Genomic DNA, 21,988 nt, shown 5'->3' with positions numbered 1-21,988 from the left:
CAATTAAAGCATTCGTACAGAAGCAAAATCAATTCCAATAGAGTTTCAACAATCCATCATAGACCTTTAATACAAGATTCAAAGCGCAATAGGCTAACAGCAAGGGACTAGTCTGTTCTTCACTTGTCAAGATGAGTGAAATGCAAACACATAAAATATATAAAACGATACATAGTAAAGAGTGAATTAACAGTAATAATTTTTCAACTGTTACCAGTAGTGCTGGTAAAGGAGCTGTAAAAATTTTCCTAAAATATTTAATTAAAGGAAACAAAATGGTTGATTCCATAAAGACTTGAACTTGTAGAGAACCTCATACCACTTGAATGGTCCCATTTAAGTTAGTGGAAATAGACAGCACAAAATTCTGCACAAAAGCTTAAGCTTTTACCAGATGAGAGTCTTTATTTCTCCCCACCCCATGCATACAAGCCTAACAATAAAAGGGTCAATTAGTAGTTTTGCTGTGTTAAAGCCTCCCTACAAACTGGTGTCTTTGCATTTTAACATTTAGATGTGAATGTGAACAATGCTAAGTCAAAATTCATCAGTGTTTGAAAATCACCATTTAAATCAGGGGTGAGGAACCTTTGGCCTGCAGGCCGCATACAGTTCATCAGGGTTAGCCCGTAGCAGGCAACCAGATGCTTTGCTTACCTGAGCATCTGTAGGTATGGCAGATCGCATCTCCGGGGAACGATGAACTGAGAGCAGATGCTCAGGTAAAGAAAGCATCTGGCGGCCCACCAGTAGCTAACCCTGACACACTGCATACAGCTGGTGTGCCCGAGGTTCCCTACTCGGCTGATTTAAATATAAATAATAATCAATGCAAAAAGGAAACTACAAAAATATGCTGAGTACCTACCTCAACCAAAAAGGACAAATTCAGATTTAATGGTGTATCTGTCATTAGCATATTCCTGTGACACGGCACTGAAGTACAGATGGTACAAGACGACAATAGTGATCAGAAACTAGGTACAAATGCCTAGGTACAAAGAAGTAGAGTCATGCCTAATTGTCCTCTGAACTTGCTTTTCCTAGTTTAAATTAAGCCATACCATCACTGAAATAGTCTCTTGGATTTAAATGTATTTGTCTTTTCCCTAGAGGGAAGAAAGGAGACTATGCAAGAGCTTTTCCATTAGATGCCACTCTACCTCTCTTTTCTGTACTAACGCCTAGAAGTAGGTCAGAGCATTGTAGCCTGGTTTCCATTTTATTTCTCTTACCGGATTGGTAATTGTGATGATCTCTCCTTCATTAACGGTCAGCTCATTGTTTCCAGGTTCAGCTGCAAAGTCATACATCACCCGAGCCTATGGGCGGAAAGTATCTATCAGTGACAATATTCTGCATTAACATTGGAAAATATCAACAGAACTTCATGATACATAACCATGAAGAGAAATGGTTGGGTGGGAGGAAAAGAGGGTGTGGGATGAGCAACACAAATGACACGCCATACAACTCTTAACACAATATGCATCTGAACTTGAAAATGTCACTGCTAAAATGTGCTTCCAGCAAAAACTTTAAAATGCATCTAAAAACAAAGCCACCCCCACAACTCAGGATCTGCGATCTATATAGCTCTTGGCAGAAGGCAAACAGCAATCATCTCATTCTACAGCCAAAAAATTACATCTCAGCAAGCAACAAATAAACCAGTGTCTGTGGCATGCAGGTCTTATTTGTAGAACTAAAGTGGAAGACCATACTCTGATTTTTAGCAGGTCGTCTTTCACTGCTAAATGCAAAAGAAAAAGCAGTTCCCTTTGCTATTCTGTAGGAAACATTTCTACTCTGACTCATGCAGGAGGAATGTTTTGTGAAGTGAGCATTTAAAAAAGGGGATACAAAAGTAATACTAATCTGAAGTTATTACATGTTAAGGTAACCACAGCTATACATAAGTCAATATGAAACTAGATAATCTTACAAATCATTTATTGTGATAGCTTCTCTTGTAAATTAAAAGAAAAAAATACTGAACAATACTACAGGTTGAACCTCTGTAATCCGGACTTTCATGATCTGGCATTGTCAGACTGGAGCACTTGCAGGTAGAAAGAACACACACACACACACACACACACACACACACCCACCCACCCACCCACCCTGGTGACAAACAGTTGGGCATGGATCCCCAGCAGCTGGCCTTGACCTCCCCTGGTTTGGCCATTTCCTGGTTCAGGAGTGGTTAGGTTCTGAGGGTCCTGGACCAGAGAGATTCAATCTGTAGCTTGATCTTAAATGGAATGCACACCCCCAAGCATTTAGTCTGTGCTGACTTATTAGCCTTTGCTTAATAATAGTAGAACTTGGGACCCCCCCATTTAACTTAAGTTATAATTTAGCAATACACAAACATTTTCTGGTATGTTCAGGTTTGTTTGTACATATCAAGAAAAAAAACACTATGTGTAGAAAGGAGAAAGTTAAGGAATCTGACAGTACCTCCTCTCTGCTCCACCTAGAGAAGCACCCCTCACCACTGGAGCTCATCACACTAAAACCTGAACTCTACCACCTTTAAAGGTGTCAGCCTTCAGCAAACTCTTTGCCATTCTTACCATTAGCACACCAGACCAACTAAAATAGCTCACCAAAATTTTCTGACTAGATACACATTTTTGGCCTTCTAAGCTCTTTTTAAGCTTCCCTCCCCAAATTAAATTAGACTATGAATTAACATTTTAAAGATTTTAGTTGCTTAAAACTCAGAAGCCAATTAATAGGATTGGAAATTATAGAAAATTCCATCTTTGCTCAGATTAGGTGCCAAAATTTTGGCGCAAATATACCATATTTTGCATAAGTAAGGGGGGGCATTAATCCTTTTATAGTGGAGAACAGAGCCAGATATTAACTATGGAATTAAACTGGTTCTGCCATAATCCTGAGTAAGGAAATGTTTACTTTTTAAAAAATTCTCCACAAAAGAAAATTGGTTTCAGCTCAATCAAAATTTAAAATGCAGAGCCACCATGGTCCCAGACCTGGCGCAAGTCAGGACTGCTCAGTCCCGACTTACGCCATGTTGTGGGTCTGCATTTTTAATGTAGTAAGAGCCAGGTATTATTTTTCTGGGTATGGGTATCACTATGATTCAGTACATCTTCCTCCCTACCCTCAAACTCTTGGTTTAAAACTTCCACAAAGAGAAGCAGCAAGCAGATTCCCTTTTCAAATCTCAACACTTCCTGCCCATTTCCTTCTCACTGGTACTCCTGGCTCCCTGCCAACATTTCCTAGCTACCTGGGTTTAACCCTTTGTTAACTGAATGCTGGGATATTTAGAAAGGGATAGCATTCCTCCATTCATCACACTTACAATCACTTTAATCCTACTTTTTATATTTTAACAGAAGTGATTTTATCATCAAACCCAGTGTAAATAATTGTTACCAGGACGGGGAGGGAAGGGACAACAGCTGTGTATCTCGCTTTCATTAATAAAGAGATTGAACTTGATGAGCTCTATGTAAAATTTTCATACAGAATAAGAAATTTATTTGGGGTTTTGGTCCCATTGGTTCTGTGCTCCTGGGTGCTGTAAAGTTCCTGTCATTGAGCTCTCCAAGAGCTGAGAGTTGTCAGTGTTTGTGTTTGCTGGGGAGCAGTTACCTCAATTCTGTGTCTTTACTGGGGGAGACTAGAACCTCTGGCCCAGCAGGACAGAGTGATGAGGTGCCCCAGAGAGGAGGTATGCAGGCCAAGTGCAATGATCAGCACATCAGGTGACAATCAAGGGGATCTCTGTAACCCAACCCATCATACTGAGTTATACATTAACCTCACATTGACAGAGCATGCTGTCAATGGCAGTTTTGAAGTGTGTGATGTAATAGATACATCTTTACTTACAACTGCATTGCTAAGTATACAAGGAAAAGATCTACTGTATAGCTTCGGATTTGGGCTGTACCCTACATCCCCTCCCTATGTTTGAGCCTGACAAACTGTATGCCAAATAAAAGGTAACTGACAAATTTCAGAGTCAAACCACAGTTATGATAACTGAGTGGAAGAGGGTATATCAAGGGATCCCAATAAAAAGGTGCAACAATTCAAATTCAAATTGAACAAATTCTAGGCATTCAATTGTTTGCTTACTTGAGTCAGAGAACGGGGCTGACAATACTACAAAAATAGTAATCTATTCCTAAATTAGTCGCAAAATTCATCCAATAAAATTTAATTGCAGGCTGTACACTTATTGTAGGCAGTATTGGATTAACCCTACACAACATTAATAGAAATGGTCTGCTAAAATAACCCATTCCTTTGGGATGAGAGTGGCAGAGGAGAACAAACTACGTAGAAACCAATGCTTAGTACATCAAGGCCAAAATTGCTGAGCTAGAATGAGCACCTTGTATGTCCTTATGCCCATGCAGGATTGCTCTCTAGTATACATTTTTTAACCTGGTGTTTTCTAGTTTAAATTTCAACTGACGGAGCATCAATAGTTTTCTCTAGGTGATTAACCCACATCCTGATAATCATACTAACACTTTTTTAAATTTTATCCGTTCCCAATCATCACCCAACTGTACTATTCCAAGTGCCTCGCCCTCCTTGCTGTTTACGATCACTCTTTTGTAAACTGTTGGCAGTCCTTAGTTGTCATTTGGATATAGAAAGATGTGGCAAATGAGACAATATCTTTTCCTGGAACAGGTTCTTTTGGGGAGAAAGGCTTTTAGGTTACACAGAGCTGTTCTTCAGGTCTGGAAAACATAATTAGAGGGTACGTCTTCTAAGGATATAAAATCCCTTAGTTAGCTGGTTAACAGTTAACTGATTAAGTGGGATTGTGACTGGGGTTGGCTCTACCTGTGAGGCACCTGGGCCTGCTGTTCCTGACACCAGGGCAGCCCCTGTCCACAGGACCATCTGGGACTGGAGCAGGCCCCTACATACAGCAGATAGGGAGCTGGAAAAGCTCCCACCAGTTAACCAGAACCGGTAAGCATTACCTATTTAGGGTGATGCTTGCCAGTTAACCAGTCAACCTTTCACATGCCTAATGTCTACACTGCAATTCAAACTTATGGCTGAGCCACACCAGCTGACTTGGACTCACAGGGCATAGGCTAAGAGGCTGTTTAATTGCGGTACAGACTTTTAAGACTTGGGCTGGAACTCAGGCTCTAGACCCTGAGAAGCGAGTCCCAGAGCTTGAGCTAAAACCCAAGCGTCTTTATCGCAATTGAAACAAAGCCTCAGCCTGAGCCTGTGAGCCCAAGTCAGTTGACATGGGCCAGCTGCAAGTTTTAAAACTGCAGCAGAGACTTACCCAGACTGTCACAGCTCAATATAAGGTGGAACAGATTGTTTAGCAAAAGTAGTTATCACACATTTCAAGGGACCATTCTGTTCTGAGGCCATGCCTATGTTACGGACATCACAGTGGACCCAGAATAATTGACAAGGGGTGTATCCCACTACAAATAATACTGTTAAAAAAAAAATTGTAGGCAATTGTAACAGATTGAGATTCCTAAATTTACACAGATTTTCATAACTCCATTTCTGACCATAAACTTCAGGATAAATTAAAACTCCCATCTTAATGCAGAAGAAAGATTATATTTGTGAATCTGTAACAGAGCCATCGACAAAACTAAACAGCTTTATCCTGTTGATTCCATGGAGCTGACAGGCTCAGCCATTAACTTCTAATGACCCTTTATCAGAAGAGGAAATGGAAAAAATCCTCAGGTGGAGAGAAAAGCAGGAAGACCTGTCAGATCTTGCTTTTAAGAAGGGATAGGTTTTCTTGCAAGAGAGGGTCAAACCATTACCGGAAGTAGACGATTAGAGCAGGGGTACTCCCTCCTCCCCCGAAAGGACTCCAAAGAGTAAAGAGGAGACTCAAGGTACAGAATTGGCTTCACGTCTGTTGTTTTTCCATAAATCTGTACATCTCTTGGCTTTCTGGGCATGTAGAAGCAGAAGGGAGGAGGGGAGAGGGGTGAGGGGCATTTAAGACATTCTGCAGTGGCCCACAGAGCATATTAGAGCAGAACATTGGGAGAACCAATGATACAGCAAACTTGTGACTGTGCACTAGGGAAATTCAGACAAGGCTGTAATAGCAATAGTAAGCATTTTTAGAACATGTGGTCATGAATTTGACAAAAAACAAAAACAAAACAAAAAAACCACACCACCAGGCAACTTGGATTTTCTCTCACAGCTAAAAAGCAAGAGTGAACAAATATATGCATTTTCAAACAGATGCTGTTTGCACATTATGAGCTATTTTCAACCAATTTCTTCAAATTCTTGTACATTAAGGATGTTAAGAGGTGGGTAAACAGTTTGTATTGACTACACAATTAGTTGATAAGGGAAGGTGCTCTATCCTGGCTTTTACTACATTTAAAATGTAGAGCTGCAGCAGGGGCAGCTCAAGGACCCAATGCGAATCGGGACCAAGCATTCCTGGCTCATGACAGATCCGAGACTGCTGCGACTGTGCATTCTAAATTTTGATTGAGCCAATACAATGGTTTTTTTTTAATTTTCTTGTTGTGGGAAAATTTGAAATGTCTGTTTGTTCTTTTGAAGTTTCTAAATGCTTTGCCAAATGGAATTTCTATCCTCCTTCTAGTTCTATATGCAGTCTGTTAACACAAGGGGTAAAAAGTGAATCTAATGAAACCAGTTAAGAGGAGGGGAAGAATACACAGGTTGTATTTGAAGTAAGGATGTAAGTGAGTAGTCAAGTACTAACTACTCAATAAGCCTAAGCTTATCAGGTAGTCAAGTTGAATACTGACTACTTGTTTCCCTTCCCCCTTGCTGAGGGAGTAACAGGAGCTGGTGCTGGAGGGAGCCAACTTAAAAGCTGGTTTCCCCCAACACTGTCTCTGCAATGCTGCCTTCTCCCCTCCCCTGCTAGGGTTGTCAGGTGGTTTCACCAACCCCCCCCCCCCCCCCCCAACAAAAGCTCCAGGAAAACTGTTGAGAAATTTAAAAAAAAAAATTAAATTAAAAAAAAACAACAGCACCGGCCTTTAGTTCTGGGCCACTCCCCTGCTGCTTCCCCCACCCCCACTGCATGTCTGTCAGGCGTCAAGCTGGGAAAATCAGAAAATACTGGATATTTTATATGTCCAGTATTTTCTCAATTTCTTTACTGGATAGGCTGGTATTTGCGCCTTCTATCTGGTTCAATACTGGACACCTGGCAACCCTAACCTCCACAGCAGCTCAGGATGACCACAGGCAGAGGCCGCTCCAGAAGCAATGATTCAATCTGCAAAATTTTTCCAATCCGATCCAACTGCAAGCTCTTCAGACACTTGAGTGTGTGTTAGTATATGGCCTACCACAATGGAAAAAAAAAACTGATTTGGAATCTATTGGGTACCACAATGAAAACAAGTAACTACCAATTATTTTGCAGCATAGCACCATCACTAGACTATTTGTTGTAATGAGCACATAACCTAAATTGTGTATGGAAAAAGTACTGGCATACACTTTCCTCATTTACAGGCATGTCAAATGGCAATATGAAATTGATGTCATTTTCAGAAATTCTGAATATCATTATGATAATCAGTTTTGCTTGATATAGCCATAATGTAGCAATAATATAGCTAATTCAGTCTTTCATTGGTGTGAATATGAACACATTTAATCTGTAAAGCATTCTCAGTGCTTTCAAAACGAACCCATTTCACTAAAAGTTATTAATCTTCCACTTGTATACAGTAATGATTTTTTAATCCATATATACCCACAGGTATTTTAGAAATAGACAGATTCTTTCCTGAAAAGTTATAAATTAACAGCAAGATGCAAAAATATAATTGAAAGCAACAGACAGACAGATCTGAGGCTACAGCTACATTACAGAGCTTGCAGCTGAGCCCCAGTAATGTTGTTGGTGCAGATGCTCTAAGCCACCAGGCAAGAACTCTCCCATTCAATTATGACTCCACCCCTTGTAAGCAACAATAATTAAGTAAGCAGGAGACGCTTTCCTGCAGACATAGCTCTGTCCACAACTAGCACTTAGTTTGGTGTAACTTACATGACTCAGGAGGTTGGCTTATTTAAAATGCAACATAAATGTAGCATGTACTTAGCCTGAATATCTCAAAGCTTATTGCTCCAATGCAAGTGGTTAGGGAAGTTTAACAGTGATCTTTGAAACATCTACAATTTGTATGTAAGCCTGTAAACTATTATAATGTACTAGAAGATTTACCTGGTTTTGCTCCTCTCCTCAACTCAACTAATTTGTGTGGTTTGGAAAATAAAATGAAAATGTACATGCTTCATTGAAATCATTGCTCTGGGGTGAGGGTGTTGGTGGGGATGAGGGGTTCAGTATGGGTTCAGGGGTTCAGCAGGCTGCCCCAGAGAAAGGACAACCCCAGCCTTCTCTCACCGCAGCAGCTTGTCCACCCCAGAACCTTTAAGAAAAAAAAAAAAAAAACACAACTCCCCCCCTCTCCCTCCCCCCACACACCACCACGCAGAATACTAGAACAGGAAGGTACCTCAAGAGATCAAGTCCAGTCTACTGCCCTCCCAGCAGGACCAACCACTGTCTATCATCCCTGATCAATGTTTTTCCTATCTGCTCTTAAGTATCTCCGAAGATGGAGATTCCACCATCTCCCTAGGAAATTTATTCCAGTGTTTAATCACCCTGACTGTTACAAAGTTTTTCCTAATATCCAACCTAAACCTTCTCAGCTGCAATTTAAGCCCACTGCTTCGTGTCCTATCATCAGAGGTCAAGGAAAATAATTTTCTCCCTCTTCCTTATAACAACCTTTTAGATACTTGAAAACTACTTTTATGTCCCTCCTCAGTCTTTTTTCTAAACCAAACAATATCTACTCAACTAAAAGCTACTAGTCTAGGCCTTCCTAGGCGCTGGTGTGTGAGGCGAATGTGGGGAGGATCTTTCTGCTTCTCAGCAAGGACCACATCAGTGAGGTGTGGGGTTTGGGGGAGGTAGGTTTGGCACTTCTCACTTGTGTGGGGTTACTGCCCTGAGCCAAGAAGAGCCCCCACCCCTGCTTTAACTTATGATAAGAGGAAGCTACATACCAAATTTAGTGATCTTACCTCTTACCGTTTAGGAAGAGTGCTTGAACAGACAGACAGACAGACACAAACTCTCTCAAGTATATAGCAGATTACAGGAAAATCATCCAGGAGTTTTGTAAACATCATCCCGAAGCACTTTAACCATCTGTGCTTTGTCTCAGGCAATAGAAATGACAGTGAAAGAAGAAAGCAAGAGAACACTTTCACATTAAATACTTTTGAGTCTTTCGCACAGAAATCTGGATAAAAAATGTTTTGACAAGAATGATTCACATAACAGTTAAGCACACATTTCCTCTGTCTACAGTATTATTTTCTCCTCTTACACCTATGCAAAAAATGCTTCCAAAAAGGCAAGATTTTGGACAACTTCCATGTTAATGGTTCATTATTCATATCCTGACTTTTGCTACAAGACAAACCATATGCTGCAGCAGCAGCCTTGACCTCAATGCAAAGAATGCTTTGGGCCACCATACAGCCCAACCCCTGTAATGATTGTCCACCCATCAGTTTCCCCCAGCTTAAATACACCCTCTCCCAGAGCTCCAGTCATGTGGGTATTCTGGGCCCACAGTTTACCTCTTCAAGGAGCATGTGAACAGCATTAACTTAACACAGAAACTCTGTACAGCATTCTAAGACCACAGCCTTTTTCTTAAATAGCATGAAACATACACAGATCTATACAAAAATAATAAATCCTACACACATTTCCCTGCTTCAATTTCCTCACCACTTTCAAAGCATTCTTTGTATTGAGGTCAAGGCTGCTGCTGCAGCATATGGTTTGTCTTATCAAAAATAAAGCCTTCTCTCCCCAGTCTGCCTTCTCTGGCCTTTGCCTACCCATTCTCTTCCTCTCGCCTGCCCAAAACTTCCTGTATGGTTTCCTCTGAGCTGGTCTACACTAGAGGTTACTTAAAGTAGGTTGACATGCCGCAGTTCATGTCAGTATCTACACTACAGTCTTCTTCCCACAGAAGTAACTGCCTCACCAACAATTATTCCACCTCACTGGAGGTCTAAGGTTTACATCAATGTAGTTAGGGTGATGCAGTATCCCTTATATGGGCTGTCTCGTCAATTTCACAGCTGGGGTGATAAGCCTGAATGGCTCTGCCACCTACTCCCTACCAGGCATCCCTGTCAATTTCATGGCTCAGTTAACAGGGGGGTAAGAAAGAGAACCTGAATAACTGCCCCTGCTCCCAGCATGGAATGGGGCATGGGGTAGGTGGGGCAGTCAGGCTCCAGGGAGGTAGCTATCAGCAGACCTGAGAGACTAACCCCCCCTCCCCCACACACACACACTTCCCTTTTAGTTAGCTGAAGCGCTCCTGGGGATAACAAGTACCACTGACCCAAAGAGGGCACTGTAGACATGCACCACCAATCATTGCAGTAACTGTAAGTCAGCCTTTATTAGTCAACTTGGGTTTCTCATGTAGTCAGGGGGGCTGTCAGACCTGCTGGGCCTCTGGGCCGGGGGAGAGGCTGGCTCTATGCTTGCAGGAGGGATGGGGCCTCACGCAGAAGGGGCAGGGGCTGGGACCAGCCAGCCCTCAGTGCTGCTCAGAACACACTGCACCTCTCCGACCTCCCGTCAGTCCTCAGAACGGCACAGAGTATGCCACTTGGTGCTTAGCAGCAATTTAATAGGAGAAAAATGGATTCCCTTAGAATGCAGTTACTCTTTTCTCCTCAGTAAGGCCTGCTTGAGTATTGACAGCTCTTAATGATAGGCTATTTTTCCCTTGTCTAGGAAGGACTTGCTGAAAGAGTAATCAGCAATGGTGGATACAGAGCTCTAGAAACATTCCATGAAATAGCATTGATCTAATAACAGCTTCTTGATATCAACTAGAATTCACAGATTGTACAGACAGGTTACCCAAATCAAAGTAACCTCTAAAGGTCTGCTGTTACAAAGCAGTATGCACTAACGTAAGGCAAACTGCAAGACTGTAGTAAAATATATGATGCAGAACAATAACTGAGCATTAGCATTTCCAGACCACATGAAAGGAAATGGGTTCATCTGTTAGGCCAGCAGTTCATCTGTTTCAATCATCCGTTAGGAGGAGTTCAGAAAAGAAAACTGTTAGTTCCTCCAGGAGAGTTGGCAATGACTGTTTAAGCTCTTCAAGTTATTTTGAGCCAATAGTGTTATTGTCATGAAATTTCTATAGTTAGTCAGAGCAGGTCTTCCTTTTGGCAGTTAGTTTCTGAGTGGAGTGGAAGAACTCGTGAGCCTTAAAAGCAGAGCTCTTCCCAAGGAATCTGTAGGCAGCTTTTCTGTCAGTCTCACTAGCTCTGATTTTATACACTGTTTGCAAAGAGAGTTGAGTTAATCTCCCAAGGTAATAGATGGCACTAGCCCTGGGTAACATTTTGGAAGTTATTAGAAAAACACCACAACTGGAAAGAGAATATTTGAATCCTAACTTCCAATCCTGTCACACGAGTTCTCATTCCTTAAAATGCCTATGCTACCAATCACACTGGCATTATTTTGAAATTGTTTTGTTTTGTGAACATTAAAAACCTTTGCAGGCAAGTTTCAAGTAGAATGCACGTTAGCAAATCAGAAATAAGTAATTTCCCATGAAGAGCAAAGAATACACCATTTACAGTCTATGTTTTTCTTAATCGTGATAGCCCCATTGATATGTTTAAAAGTAATTAGTGCCTCATTTAGATTGCACAGAAAATCAAGTTTTATAGTACAGAAGCAATTTTAAAATTGTGGTCTCATTAAAAATAAAAAAACTAATTAAACATTGTATATGTATCATTATGAGCAGTTAAAATACAACTACATTGAAATAAAAATTGAAGTTAGTATTTGCTTATGTGATGAGTGCTATCCTTTTCTAAATATCACATCATTCCATAACAAAAGGGTTGAACTCAGGTAGCTAGGAAATGCTGGTAGGGAACCACGAATGGGAAGAAAGTGTTGAGATTTGAACTGAAAGGGAATCTGATCACGCCTTTTCTTTATGTGGGTTTAAACCTGGAGCTGAGGGAAAAAAAGATGAATTGTCTGAAGCCATCTGAGAGAATTTTCAAGAAAAATAGCTTGAGACGGAGGTCTGTCTTTCCGCACCCAACGATTTCAATCACACCCATGATTTCAATGCCTAATGAGGGCATTTTGCGGAGATAAGCTGCTCTCCGAGGCAGTGGATGATGCATTGTAGGTTCTTTATATGGAGGATAAGTTCTTTATATGAGGTTTTAAAACCTAGTCAGCCAGGCATGATGCTGAAACCACTCAGTAACTGTGGGAAGGTTTTAACTGGGAGAAAAAACAAAAACGTATACTAGTTTTTTTTAAAGTAACTAAAATAATAAACTGGAGAGAGAGAGAATTATGTAGACACGAAGAAGATAGAGAGCACTGCTGAGTACGTCTGTAGCTGTAGCCAGTAGAGAATGAACTGAGGAACAGGGGGGAGGTGGGTGGTTCGCACATACATAGTGACTGTGACCTAAGGCTGTGTCTAAACTACATGGCTCCATTGACGGAGCCATGTAGATTTGTTTTGGCAAAGGGAAATGAAGCGGCGACTTAAATAATCGCTGCTTCATTTAAATTTACATGGCTGCCACACTGAGCCGACAAACAGCTGATCAGCTGTTTGTCCGCTCAGCGCGCTCGTCTGGACGCTCCCCTGCCGACATCAAAGCCCTTTGTCGGCAGCCCCGTTATTCCTCGTGGGATGAGGTTTACCGGGGCTGCCGACAAAGGGCTTTGATGTCGGCAGGGGAGCGTCCAGACTAGCGCGCTGAGCGGACAAACAGCTGATCAGCTGTTTGTCGACTCAGTGCGGCAGCCATGTAAATTTAAATGAAGCGGCGATTATTTAAGTAGCCGCTTCATTTCCCTTTGCCAAAACAACAAATCTACATGGCTCCGTCGACGGAGCCATGTAGTTTAGACGTACCCTAAGAGGCTGCAGGCACACCCATATGCAGCTCCAGGGACACTGCTCTGAAATCTCCACTCAGACTCGGTAGAGGCACACCAACCTAATGTGGAGCACCCACGGAGACATCTCTCTAAGTAAAGAAGAATGGACTGGACCTTGAAGATACGGATATGTAAGTGATAAGCAATGTTTATTTAGATGCAATCAGGTTATTTTCTTCATTTTGTTGTTTGATTAAACTTTTATGCTAAGTCCATGTACTCCGCCCCACCATGCACTGCAATGAAACTGAATCCCAGGCATGCAATTCTGTGTTTTAATCTGTTCTTTTCTCAGTTGCTTTACAACATCTGTTCTGAAATTTGATTTGTCCTTTTCTTAGGTGTTCATTTTTTTAGTTGTATCCTTTGGTATATATGGTTGTGAATTTTCTTCCACTATTTGATCTGAGGAAGTGGGTCTGGCCCACAAAAACTCATCACCTAATAAACCATCCTGTTAGTCTTTACAGGACTATGTAGCACTTTATTTTGTTTCAGCTATACCAGACTAACATGGCTACATTTCTACCAAGAAACTAAAGATTAGTCAGCCTCACTAATATAGTGGAAAGTTACTATAAAAATTATTACTTATTATTCGAGGCAGAGGGCAGAAGTGTGGTTGGATGGAAGTTTAAAAATACACTTTCAGAATGTCACTAACTGTGATACATTGTTATCATGCCTAAGATTTATAAAGCTACATCCAGAGTAGCTATTCAGTTGTCAAATGCTTTTATGGAAGAGGACACATGACTTCTACAACAGCGTGGAGCAAGATGATACAATCCTTCTGGTGTATATGCTTAACTCATATAAACAATATTTGCATAGAAATAAGTTGCAAATCTAATTAAACTGAAATCTCCTTTCAAAATGGATTTATGCTTTAAGGTGACCGTAGTGGCAAGTCAATTTTTTTTAAATGTGATCATGTCTTACTTATTGTCACTTTAATATTTGGGGGGGGGGGGGTAAATGTATTTTCCTGTAAGACTACCATGTCTTAAAATTATGTGCTCCTTCAAAACACTTTAAAATACTTTCACCAGTTCTTAATTTTTAAGAATGTTGATGTGTAAGTCAGCTATACTATTCCATAGCTACACCTGAAGTAGAAATCATAATATTTATATGCTATTGTGTGAAAAAAATATTTTCTTCCATCTAGAACTGATGGATCCTTGTATAACACATACTACTCTGATAACTTAAGAGTCGTTTAAATTTGTCATTTGGCAGGCAGCTGATAAAGAGGAAAGTCCAGTCTATGACTCATCTTTGATTCTGCTGATTGGTTCACCATCACCCACTGGTGAATCATAATCAACACAGAATGTTGTTCAATAGTTATATACAAATACGCATATTAATAGTTCTATAAATAATGACAAAAAGCCAGGGAATAGATTTCAATCATTCTACCTACTTATAGAACATGCTTTGGGGGAAATGGCAAGGGGGAAGAGGTGAAGATTTTGATGAGAGAATACCCTATGCAGAGTGTGTTATGTCTATGTATTATAGGCAGATGTTTAAGGAATGTATATTAATATATGTAGAATCAACATAGTGGTTTAAAATTCCATCTTTGAATTCTATTTGAGAAATTTAGTTAAGAACCCCTTAAACGTTCTAACAATTTAATCTGCACAGAAGCAGATTCCTTTTTTAGGCAGCCATTTTAGACTATTTTAAATGCTCTGCAGTGACACTTTCAAAATTAATATCTGGTCAAGAAGTAAGACTATTTCTGATTAAAAGCTAGCCTCCAGTCATTTCAATGCAACTTCTTGAGGATTTTGAGGGGAACACACACACACACCACACCTGCATCCACACACCTGAAGGACTGAAAAGAAAGGAGTTGAAACTCCTTCACTCCTCCACAAAGTGGTACTTTTAGCAAACATTGATGAGAAAGTTCTTGGCCTAAGTTCCTTTGTTGAAATCAGACTCAAGGGTGAAGATGGTACCATCAGATATAAAAAGCTGATATGAACGTATGTAATAACCACACTTATAAACAGATACAAGAATAGCTGTCAGCTAGTTGTCAGAAACTGTCATTATTTGGAAGGGCAGTAGAGAAGATTGTAAGGATATAAATAATATTTAAAAAGTTAACTAGTAAAACGTTACATTTAACTGGTTAACCAGTATCCTGTGGGCTGAGCTAGAGCCCTCCCTCATCCATGGTTAACACTTTTAATACCTAGAAGATTTGAGACTCCTGTAAGCACAGTGGAACCAGTATCAATTTTCCCTTGCTTCTAGTATACAGCAGGTAGAGTTCTTCAACTTAACCTACAATTTTACTGTAGTGAATATAATGTAAGTACAAAACAATTTCCAAAAGCCAACACAAACTTTAGTATTTATAACTTGATGGGCTTAGCCTGTGGGTTTGATTAGGAAGTTACCCATGAATCAGGGTGGGGGGGGGGGGGGAAAACAGATTTCATTTAAAATCAATTTAAATATTTTTTTTAAAATAAACATTTAAAACTAAATTTTGAAAATAGGACATTCTATAGTAAGGCACAGATTATGATCAATTGAAAAAATTCAGTATTACTTTTGAATTTAATTAATATTGTTTGTTGCCAATTTTTAAAGAAAGTTCAATCACTGAATTCGTGGAAGTCACCAGATAAACAGCAGCTCTGGCTGAAGTGCTAAATCAGCTTTTGACAGCAATAAGTTTCTTCTGCAGGTGTAGAGAGAATATTTTATTCATTTCAGTCTACTGAACTAATTTATTTCAAAGACTAACATTTAAAATTAAGAAACAGTTCAAAAAATAGGAAGGCTTGTTTTCCTGCTTTAAGCTATGAAAAAAGTGAGGCGAGAGGATAAGATTTGCTACTTCTAAAATCCTGAAGGACATAGTAATCAGAAACAATCAGCTCAATTAATGAACTACAGAGCATACATAATTTATTTAATAAATCAGTTCTTCTTACACAAAACATGTTCTGATACTCAACACCTGGCCAGCGAGTGGGATCCTTTAAACATGCCTCCACTGGGAACATACACCACAATGACAAGACATCTCCCAGGTGGGATGAGCATTGAAAGATACTAGCAGATGGGTTGGCTGGAACAGACAGGGAGGAGGTGCCAGGAGCACCAGGGCATTGTGGGAAGTGCTTTGTATTCATGCCCATCAGTGTGAAAGAAGCTATTTGCATATATATTTACATGTCTATGCAATCACACTTAAGTTGCGGTCCTCCAACTGTGGCCCCCGGGCATCCTAAGTTGAGTAGCCCTACTCTACAGGTTCATGATAGGTACACTTCAAGCCAACCAAGCTTCAGCTGGGAACATACAGCCACTGGTCTCCTGCACACCCACAGTATTCACAGATTTGCTCCTTTAAGAAAAACAAAATACTCCAGCATACCAGGTCTACCTTAAACACCACCCTGCTTAACATACAGAATTTAGCAAGGTTTACAGTGAAATCAAGTGTCAGTTTATTTAAAAAGGATTAGAGACTAAAAGTATTGGAAACATATGGTAACATGTAAAAATAATTAAGACTCCAGAAAGCATGTTATGATTTTAACAAGATATCATCTTCACCAACTAAGTACTGCTCATGCAAAATCTCTGAAGCACTTTATAGTTTGGCTGTGACCCTTTTTTCATGAGAAAAACATCCTGTCTCTTTGCCACTTCAGTGAAAGAGGCAGTGTTTTGCTTGCCACTGAGATATACCAAAACAATCCTCTGCCTTTATTTGTAAACAAGGACACACACATCTATCTCCGCACCATTTGTTTCATCCTGTAGATTTCTTTTCTTGCAGACTTTACAATCTGTTATTCCACCACTCACTCATTATGCAAATAGGCATACATGGTTAGGCAAATGATATGCAAAATGACCAGAAAGAGTGATAGGTGTCTTACCTTGGAAATATTCCTTTCAGGCAGGGGGTGATTGGTCTTAATGCCAAGACCTGAAGAATAAAATTTTCAGTACAGAATATGGATGTAAAATCCTGTTTAATGAGTTAACTAGTTAAACATAACATTTAACCAGTTAATCAATTAAGCAGGATCCCACCAGGTGGGAAGGTGCTCCAGCCTGATGTGCCCCCTGCTGTGGGTGGGGCTGGCGGCCAGTTAACTGTTTACCAGTAAACATCACCAAGTAAAGGTGATGCTCACTGTGTAACCAGTTGACAGATTACAAATTCTCATCCCTACTATAGCTATGTAACTGCTTAAATTATTACCTTTCCATACATGTTTTAGTAACTATGACGACCAATGGGCCACTGGGTCTCAGCAAAGTTCTCACATGACATCTTTTGGTGAACTCTTATTTATATATCTGATCCAGGGGGTTCCTATAAGGCCCTATGCACTTCCTTGCATCCTTTGTCAATTGGCACCAAGGGAATCCTGAGTCACACCCTCCAGTTGTACATTCTCTGGCTTAATCATTGGGGGCCGGAGGAGGGTGGAAATGAATAAATAAGTGTGCAAAATTTGTATTAAATAAATTAAAGACAAAAGAATGACAGTAATTCAAGTTTATGAATAAATGGTTGATGCTGTTTCATAAAGACATAACATAATAAAATAAAAGGATAGAACTTCAAAAAGGTCACACAGATCTAGGACTACAGTGAATAAAACAAATACCGTGCACTGCTCCTAGTACTGAGTTAATAGCTTTGAATTGTACAATTTTTTTTAACTAACATCTAGTCATCCAGTTTATCCTATTCCAGTAACAAAACCTCATGTCAGATAAAGCAACATTTGAGTACAAGTAGCCCTGTAGCACCTTAGAGACGAATATTATATTTTATACAAAAATAAAAATTATGACCTTTCGTGGGCAAACCCGACTTCCTCAGATTTGCCTAAGGGCTTCATTAGGAAGTTACCCATGAATCAGGGTAGGAGAAAATAATATTGAGTAAGTTGTTATTTCACTACTTTGCAAAAGCCAAGAGGGTAAAACATTTACTTTGAAGGCCTGTTCTGGTAGTCACAGCAATGGAGAATTCAGTCTACCTTTTTATGTGTTAATAGCAGCTAATAGAAAACATAAGCAATTATTAATCACTGCACCTGACAAGGCACTCTGCTTATATTTTAGGACAAAACCTTCTTTAACACAGTATAAAGAACAAACTTGCCTTCTCAAGCAAAAGCACAACTTCAGAAGGTTGGTGGGAGCCAAGCTGTTGGACCATTTTCAAAGGGAAATGTTCGCCCTTTGTAACCAGTTGTTCTCAAAATATTTCAGGGGTTGCTAAACTGCTTTAAAACTAGGGATGTAATAGTGTAATTAATTAACCAATACAAAAGCTTATAGGTTAGACTACCTGCATCTCTCCCTCCCTCCCTCCTTCCGCCAGTACATTTTTTTTTTTTTAGCAGACAGGCCAGCGTCCTGGCTCACACTGGGTCCAAAACCTACTCTTGTAGCAGCTCTGCATTTAAAGTGTATTAGGAGCTAGGCGGGCGGGCAGGCAGACTGGCTCAGTTCCGGCTCACACCAGGTCCAGGAGCTCAGACCCCACCCCAGACAGAGGCTGCTGCCACCCTGTAGTGCTGCCTCTGTGTACAAGGGGAGCTGGTTTTTAAACTGTCCCCTTGTGGGCCCACTCCCACCTGACACTCCACACTGATGCTCGGATACAGAGGCAGTAGTGCAGCGTGGCACGGAGCTCCCCAGCAGTGGGGCCAGAGCACACTGGCTGCCAGCCCCACCCCCAGGGACTACAGAATCGTTGAGTAAACTATAAGAGTTAATTAGGTTAATCAACTATTCAATTAACCAATATTTAACATCCCTACTTTGAACATAAACTGTTACTGAGTTAAATACTTAACTTTTCCACAAAGAATTAATGTTATTTAAGAGATTTAAAAATTAAGGTAACATTAGAATATTGTAGATTTCTGAACACCTAACACATCTTCAGTGGTATTTTTAAGCAGGGGCGGCCCATGAGCATAGGCAGACTCGGCAGTCATCTAGGGTGCTGCCGGCCCAGGGCACCCGATGATGATGTCACGGGGCGCCCAGGCACCTGATGATTACATCACAGCCATTGACGGCAGTGCAGGCAGGAGTGTCAATCACGCCTTCTGCCTGGGGTGCTAGCTACTGCAGCCAGCCTCAGGCCACTCCTGTTTTTAAGTGAATTTTATGAAGATCTTCCTATGCAAGGAAGATTCAAGTTCTACAGCAAAAGCTGTTAGTGGTTATTGTATATGAGATAATGGAATAGCATACACTTACGAAGTTTGTGGATATGAAGCCAAGAGGGATTAAAAGTTGAGAAAGAATTACGTCTGAGGAAATATTTTTAAAAATGGGTTTGTTTAGACTGGAGATTGAGGGGGTACTGTGACAGGATGGATCACAGAGGTCCCCATGAGATTATCATGCCACTGAGTCCACCTACTTGCCCTCTGAGGTGCCCCACCATTCTGCCCTGCTGGGCCAGAAGCTCTGGTCTCCCCCAGCAAAGGCACAAAGATGGGAAAACAGCCCCCAGTACAGTAACACAGATGCTGATTAAAGCTCTGGGGTGGTCTCAGCTACAGGGACTTGACATCATCTGGGAGCACAGCCCTCAAAAAATGTACTAAAAACCCCAAATAAATCAGTCTTACTCTTCATTAAAGTTTTTCAAAGAGAACGCTTATAGAGTTCTCCCTCTGTCACTGAAGGAAATATGCACAGTTGTTGCTTCCCCCAGGTAACAATTGTTTACACTGCATTTGATAACAAACAACAGTGTTTTTAAATCTAGGACATAACTTATTGAAAGCGAAAACAGATAGATAAAAGCAAGTTACTAATTTAAAATAAAAACTCACCAGCTAAGCCAAATAAAACCAAGAGAAATTGTTACCAAAGCATCTCTCACCCTAACTCCTTATTTCAGTAAAATCTCAAGTTGGAGCTCATCTTTTCTCTGACCAAAATCTAACAGCTTCTTGTGTACCTCTTAGGATAGAAAGGTAGTTTTAAAAACCAACTGAAGTCTATCATTAATTGCTTCCCATCCCTCAAATAGAATTTCCCCAGGACAGGAACCGTTTATTTAATTTATTAAACCCCCATGGAAAAATACCAAATTCAAGATGGATTCCAGCACCAATTGGCACAGTCACCTCTCTTTGCTGAACCAAACACATTTTAGGCTTACAGGAAAAACAAAACCATTTACAGTTTTTTGTCTTTGGGACTAGGCCATTAAGTTCATTGGCTGATTTCCAATGAGGAAATCCGTGATTTCCGTGAGGATGGTACAGAGGTCAGGAGCAGTGTGCGGAGTTGCCTCTCGCCCAATGAAGGGCATGCAGAGACATACCAGCAGTAGCCAGACATTTTTGGTTTTCACTGTAAACTCTAGATTAATGACCAGGTTTACACTTCATATTTCTAAATTCATATGCAAGAATGATACATGCACACAAACAGCACATACACATTCAAGGGATTACAGTTTCTTGGATGATAGGTTACTTTGACCTGTTTTGCCTAAAGCATATTTGAGTTACGCATTAAGGATGTTAAATTTAGTTTTATCAACTCATCGACTAGTCAATGGAATTTCCACCAACTAGTTGCTAATTGGAGAGCCGCAGCAGGGTTAGCTCCCAGCCCTAGGAACTAACTCCGCTGAGGCTCTGCCTTTTAAGTGTATTAAGAGCCAGCAGGCTCTTAATACATTTAAAAAGCACAAGCGCAGTGTCTGGGATTGGACACGAGTTGGGAATCAACTGATCGTGCCCAGTCCCCTCTACCTTCCTACCCCCGACAGAGACAGTGCTGAGCAGAACTAGCTTTTAAGCTGGCACCTGCTCCTGCTACCTCCCCCCCGCTGCCTCTCAGAAATACTTACCATAGGCAGCTCCTGGCAGGGTGCTCAGTCAGGCTGACTGCCTATCATGGCCCTACGTTGCTCCTGGACGTGGTCAGCTGCTGTTGGCATCTCTCTGCACGCCCCTTGGGGATACAACAGGTCACGGTATACTGGCTGCACCCAGCAAGCATCACCCTCACAGCTCCCATTGGCTGGTTTCCAGCCAATGGGAGCAGTGAAGATGGTACTGGGGGCAGGAACAGTGTGCGGAGCTGGCTCTCGTCATATGAAGGGCATGCAGAGACATGCCAGTAGTAGCCAGCCACTTTCTAAAGTGGCTTGGGGCCACAGCAGGCAGGTAACCTGCCTGATCACCCCACTACATCACAGGATTTTTAGTGGCCCAGAGAGGCATGACTGGCTGGATAAAAGTATTAGATGGTCCAGATCCAGCCCACAGGCCATATTTTACCCACCCGAGACAGAAGCAAAACTCAATTGGCTTAAATTAAAGCAATGTAGGTTTAGATTGGACGCTGGGAAAAAACTTCCTATCAGGCTAGTTAAGCACTGGAATTAATTGCCTATGGAGGTTGTGGAATCTCCATCATGAGAGATTTTAAACAGCTGCTAGGGATTATCTAGATAATACTTAGCCATGAGTGCAGGGGAGTACTAGATTACATATCAAGGTTCCTTCTAGTCCTGTAATTCCATGATTCCACTAACACTTGATAATGACATTTTCATGGCTCTCTCTCATAATATTTATCTCCAAACAGAAAAAAAAAATCTCTGCCTTACTAAATAAAAATACACATTAATATTAGATGCAAAGTTATGAATGTCTCTATATATAAGTAGTCGCCCCGTGGGATGACAGAGTGACATCATCACGTCACTGCATCCTGCCTGCCTGCCTCCTCCCCCAGTGCTCGGCTGCCATGCGGGGCCTGAAGGTCTCAAAGTGCCTCACGCCCCCGCAGTGGGTGAGGGAAAGCACAGGGCCTGTAAGCCCTTAGAGCAGCCCTCTCCCCGCCAGTGGGGGAGGGTGAAGAGGC

General features: G+C 41.0%; 1 protein-coding gene across 4 annotated transcripts in view; it reads right to left on the bottom strand.

Annotated features, from left to right (window-relative positions):
* Nucleotides 1-21,988, bottom strand: part of SNX9 (sorting nexin 9) — a 128,115-nt gene that overhangs the window by 74,890 nt on the left and 31,237 nt on the right. For all 4 annotated transcript variants that reach the window (XM_089777304.1, XM_089777305.1, XM_075924521.2 and 1 more), the window contains exon 2: nt 1,236-1,322. In XM_089777304.1, coding sequence (XP_089633430.1) covers nt 1,236-1,322 — 87 coding nt within the window. The remainder of the gene's footprint in view (nt 1-1,235; nt 1,323-21,988) is intronic.

This window comes from Pelodiscus sinensis, chromosome 3 (assembly GCF_052426305.1).
Source record: "Pelodiscus sinensis isolate ZL-2025 chromosome 3, ASM5242630v1, whole genome shotgun sequence".
Lineage (NCBI taxonomy): Eukaryota > Metazoa > Chordata > Testudines > Trionychidae > Pelodiscus > Pelodiscus sinensis.
The sequence above is the reverse complement of the archived record's forward strand: the minus strand, read 5'-3'. Positions and strand labels throughout refer to the sequence as shown.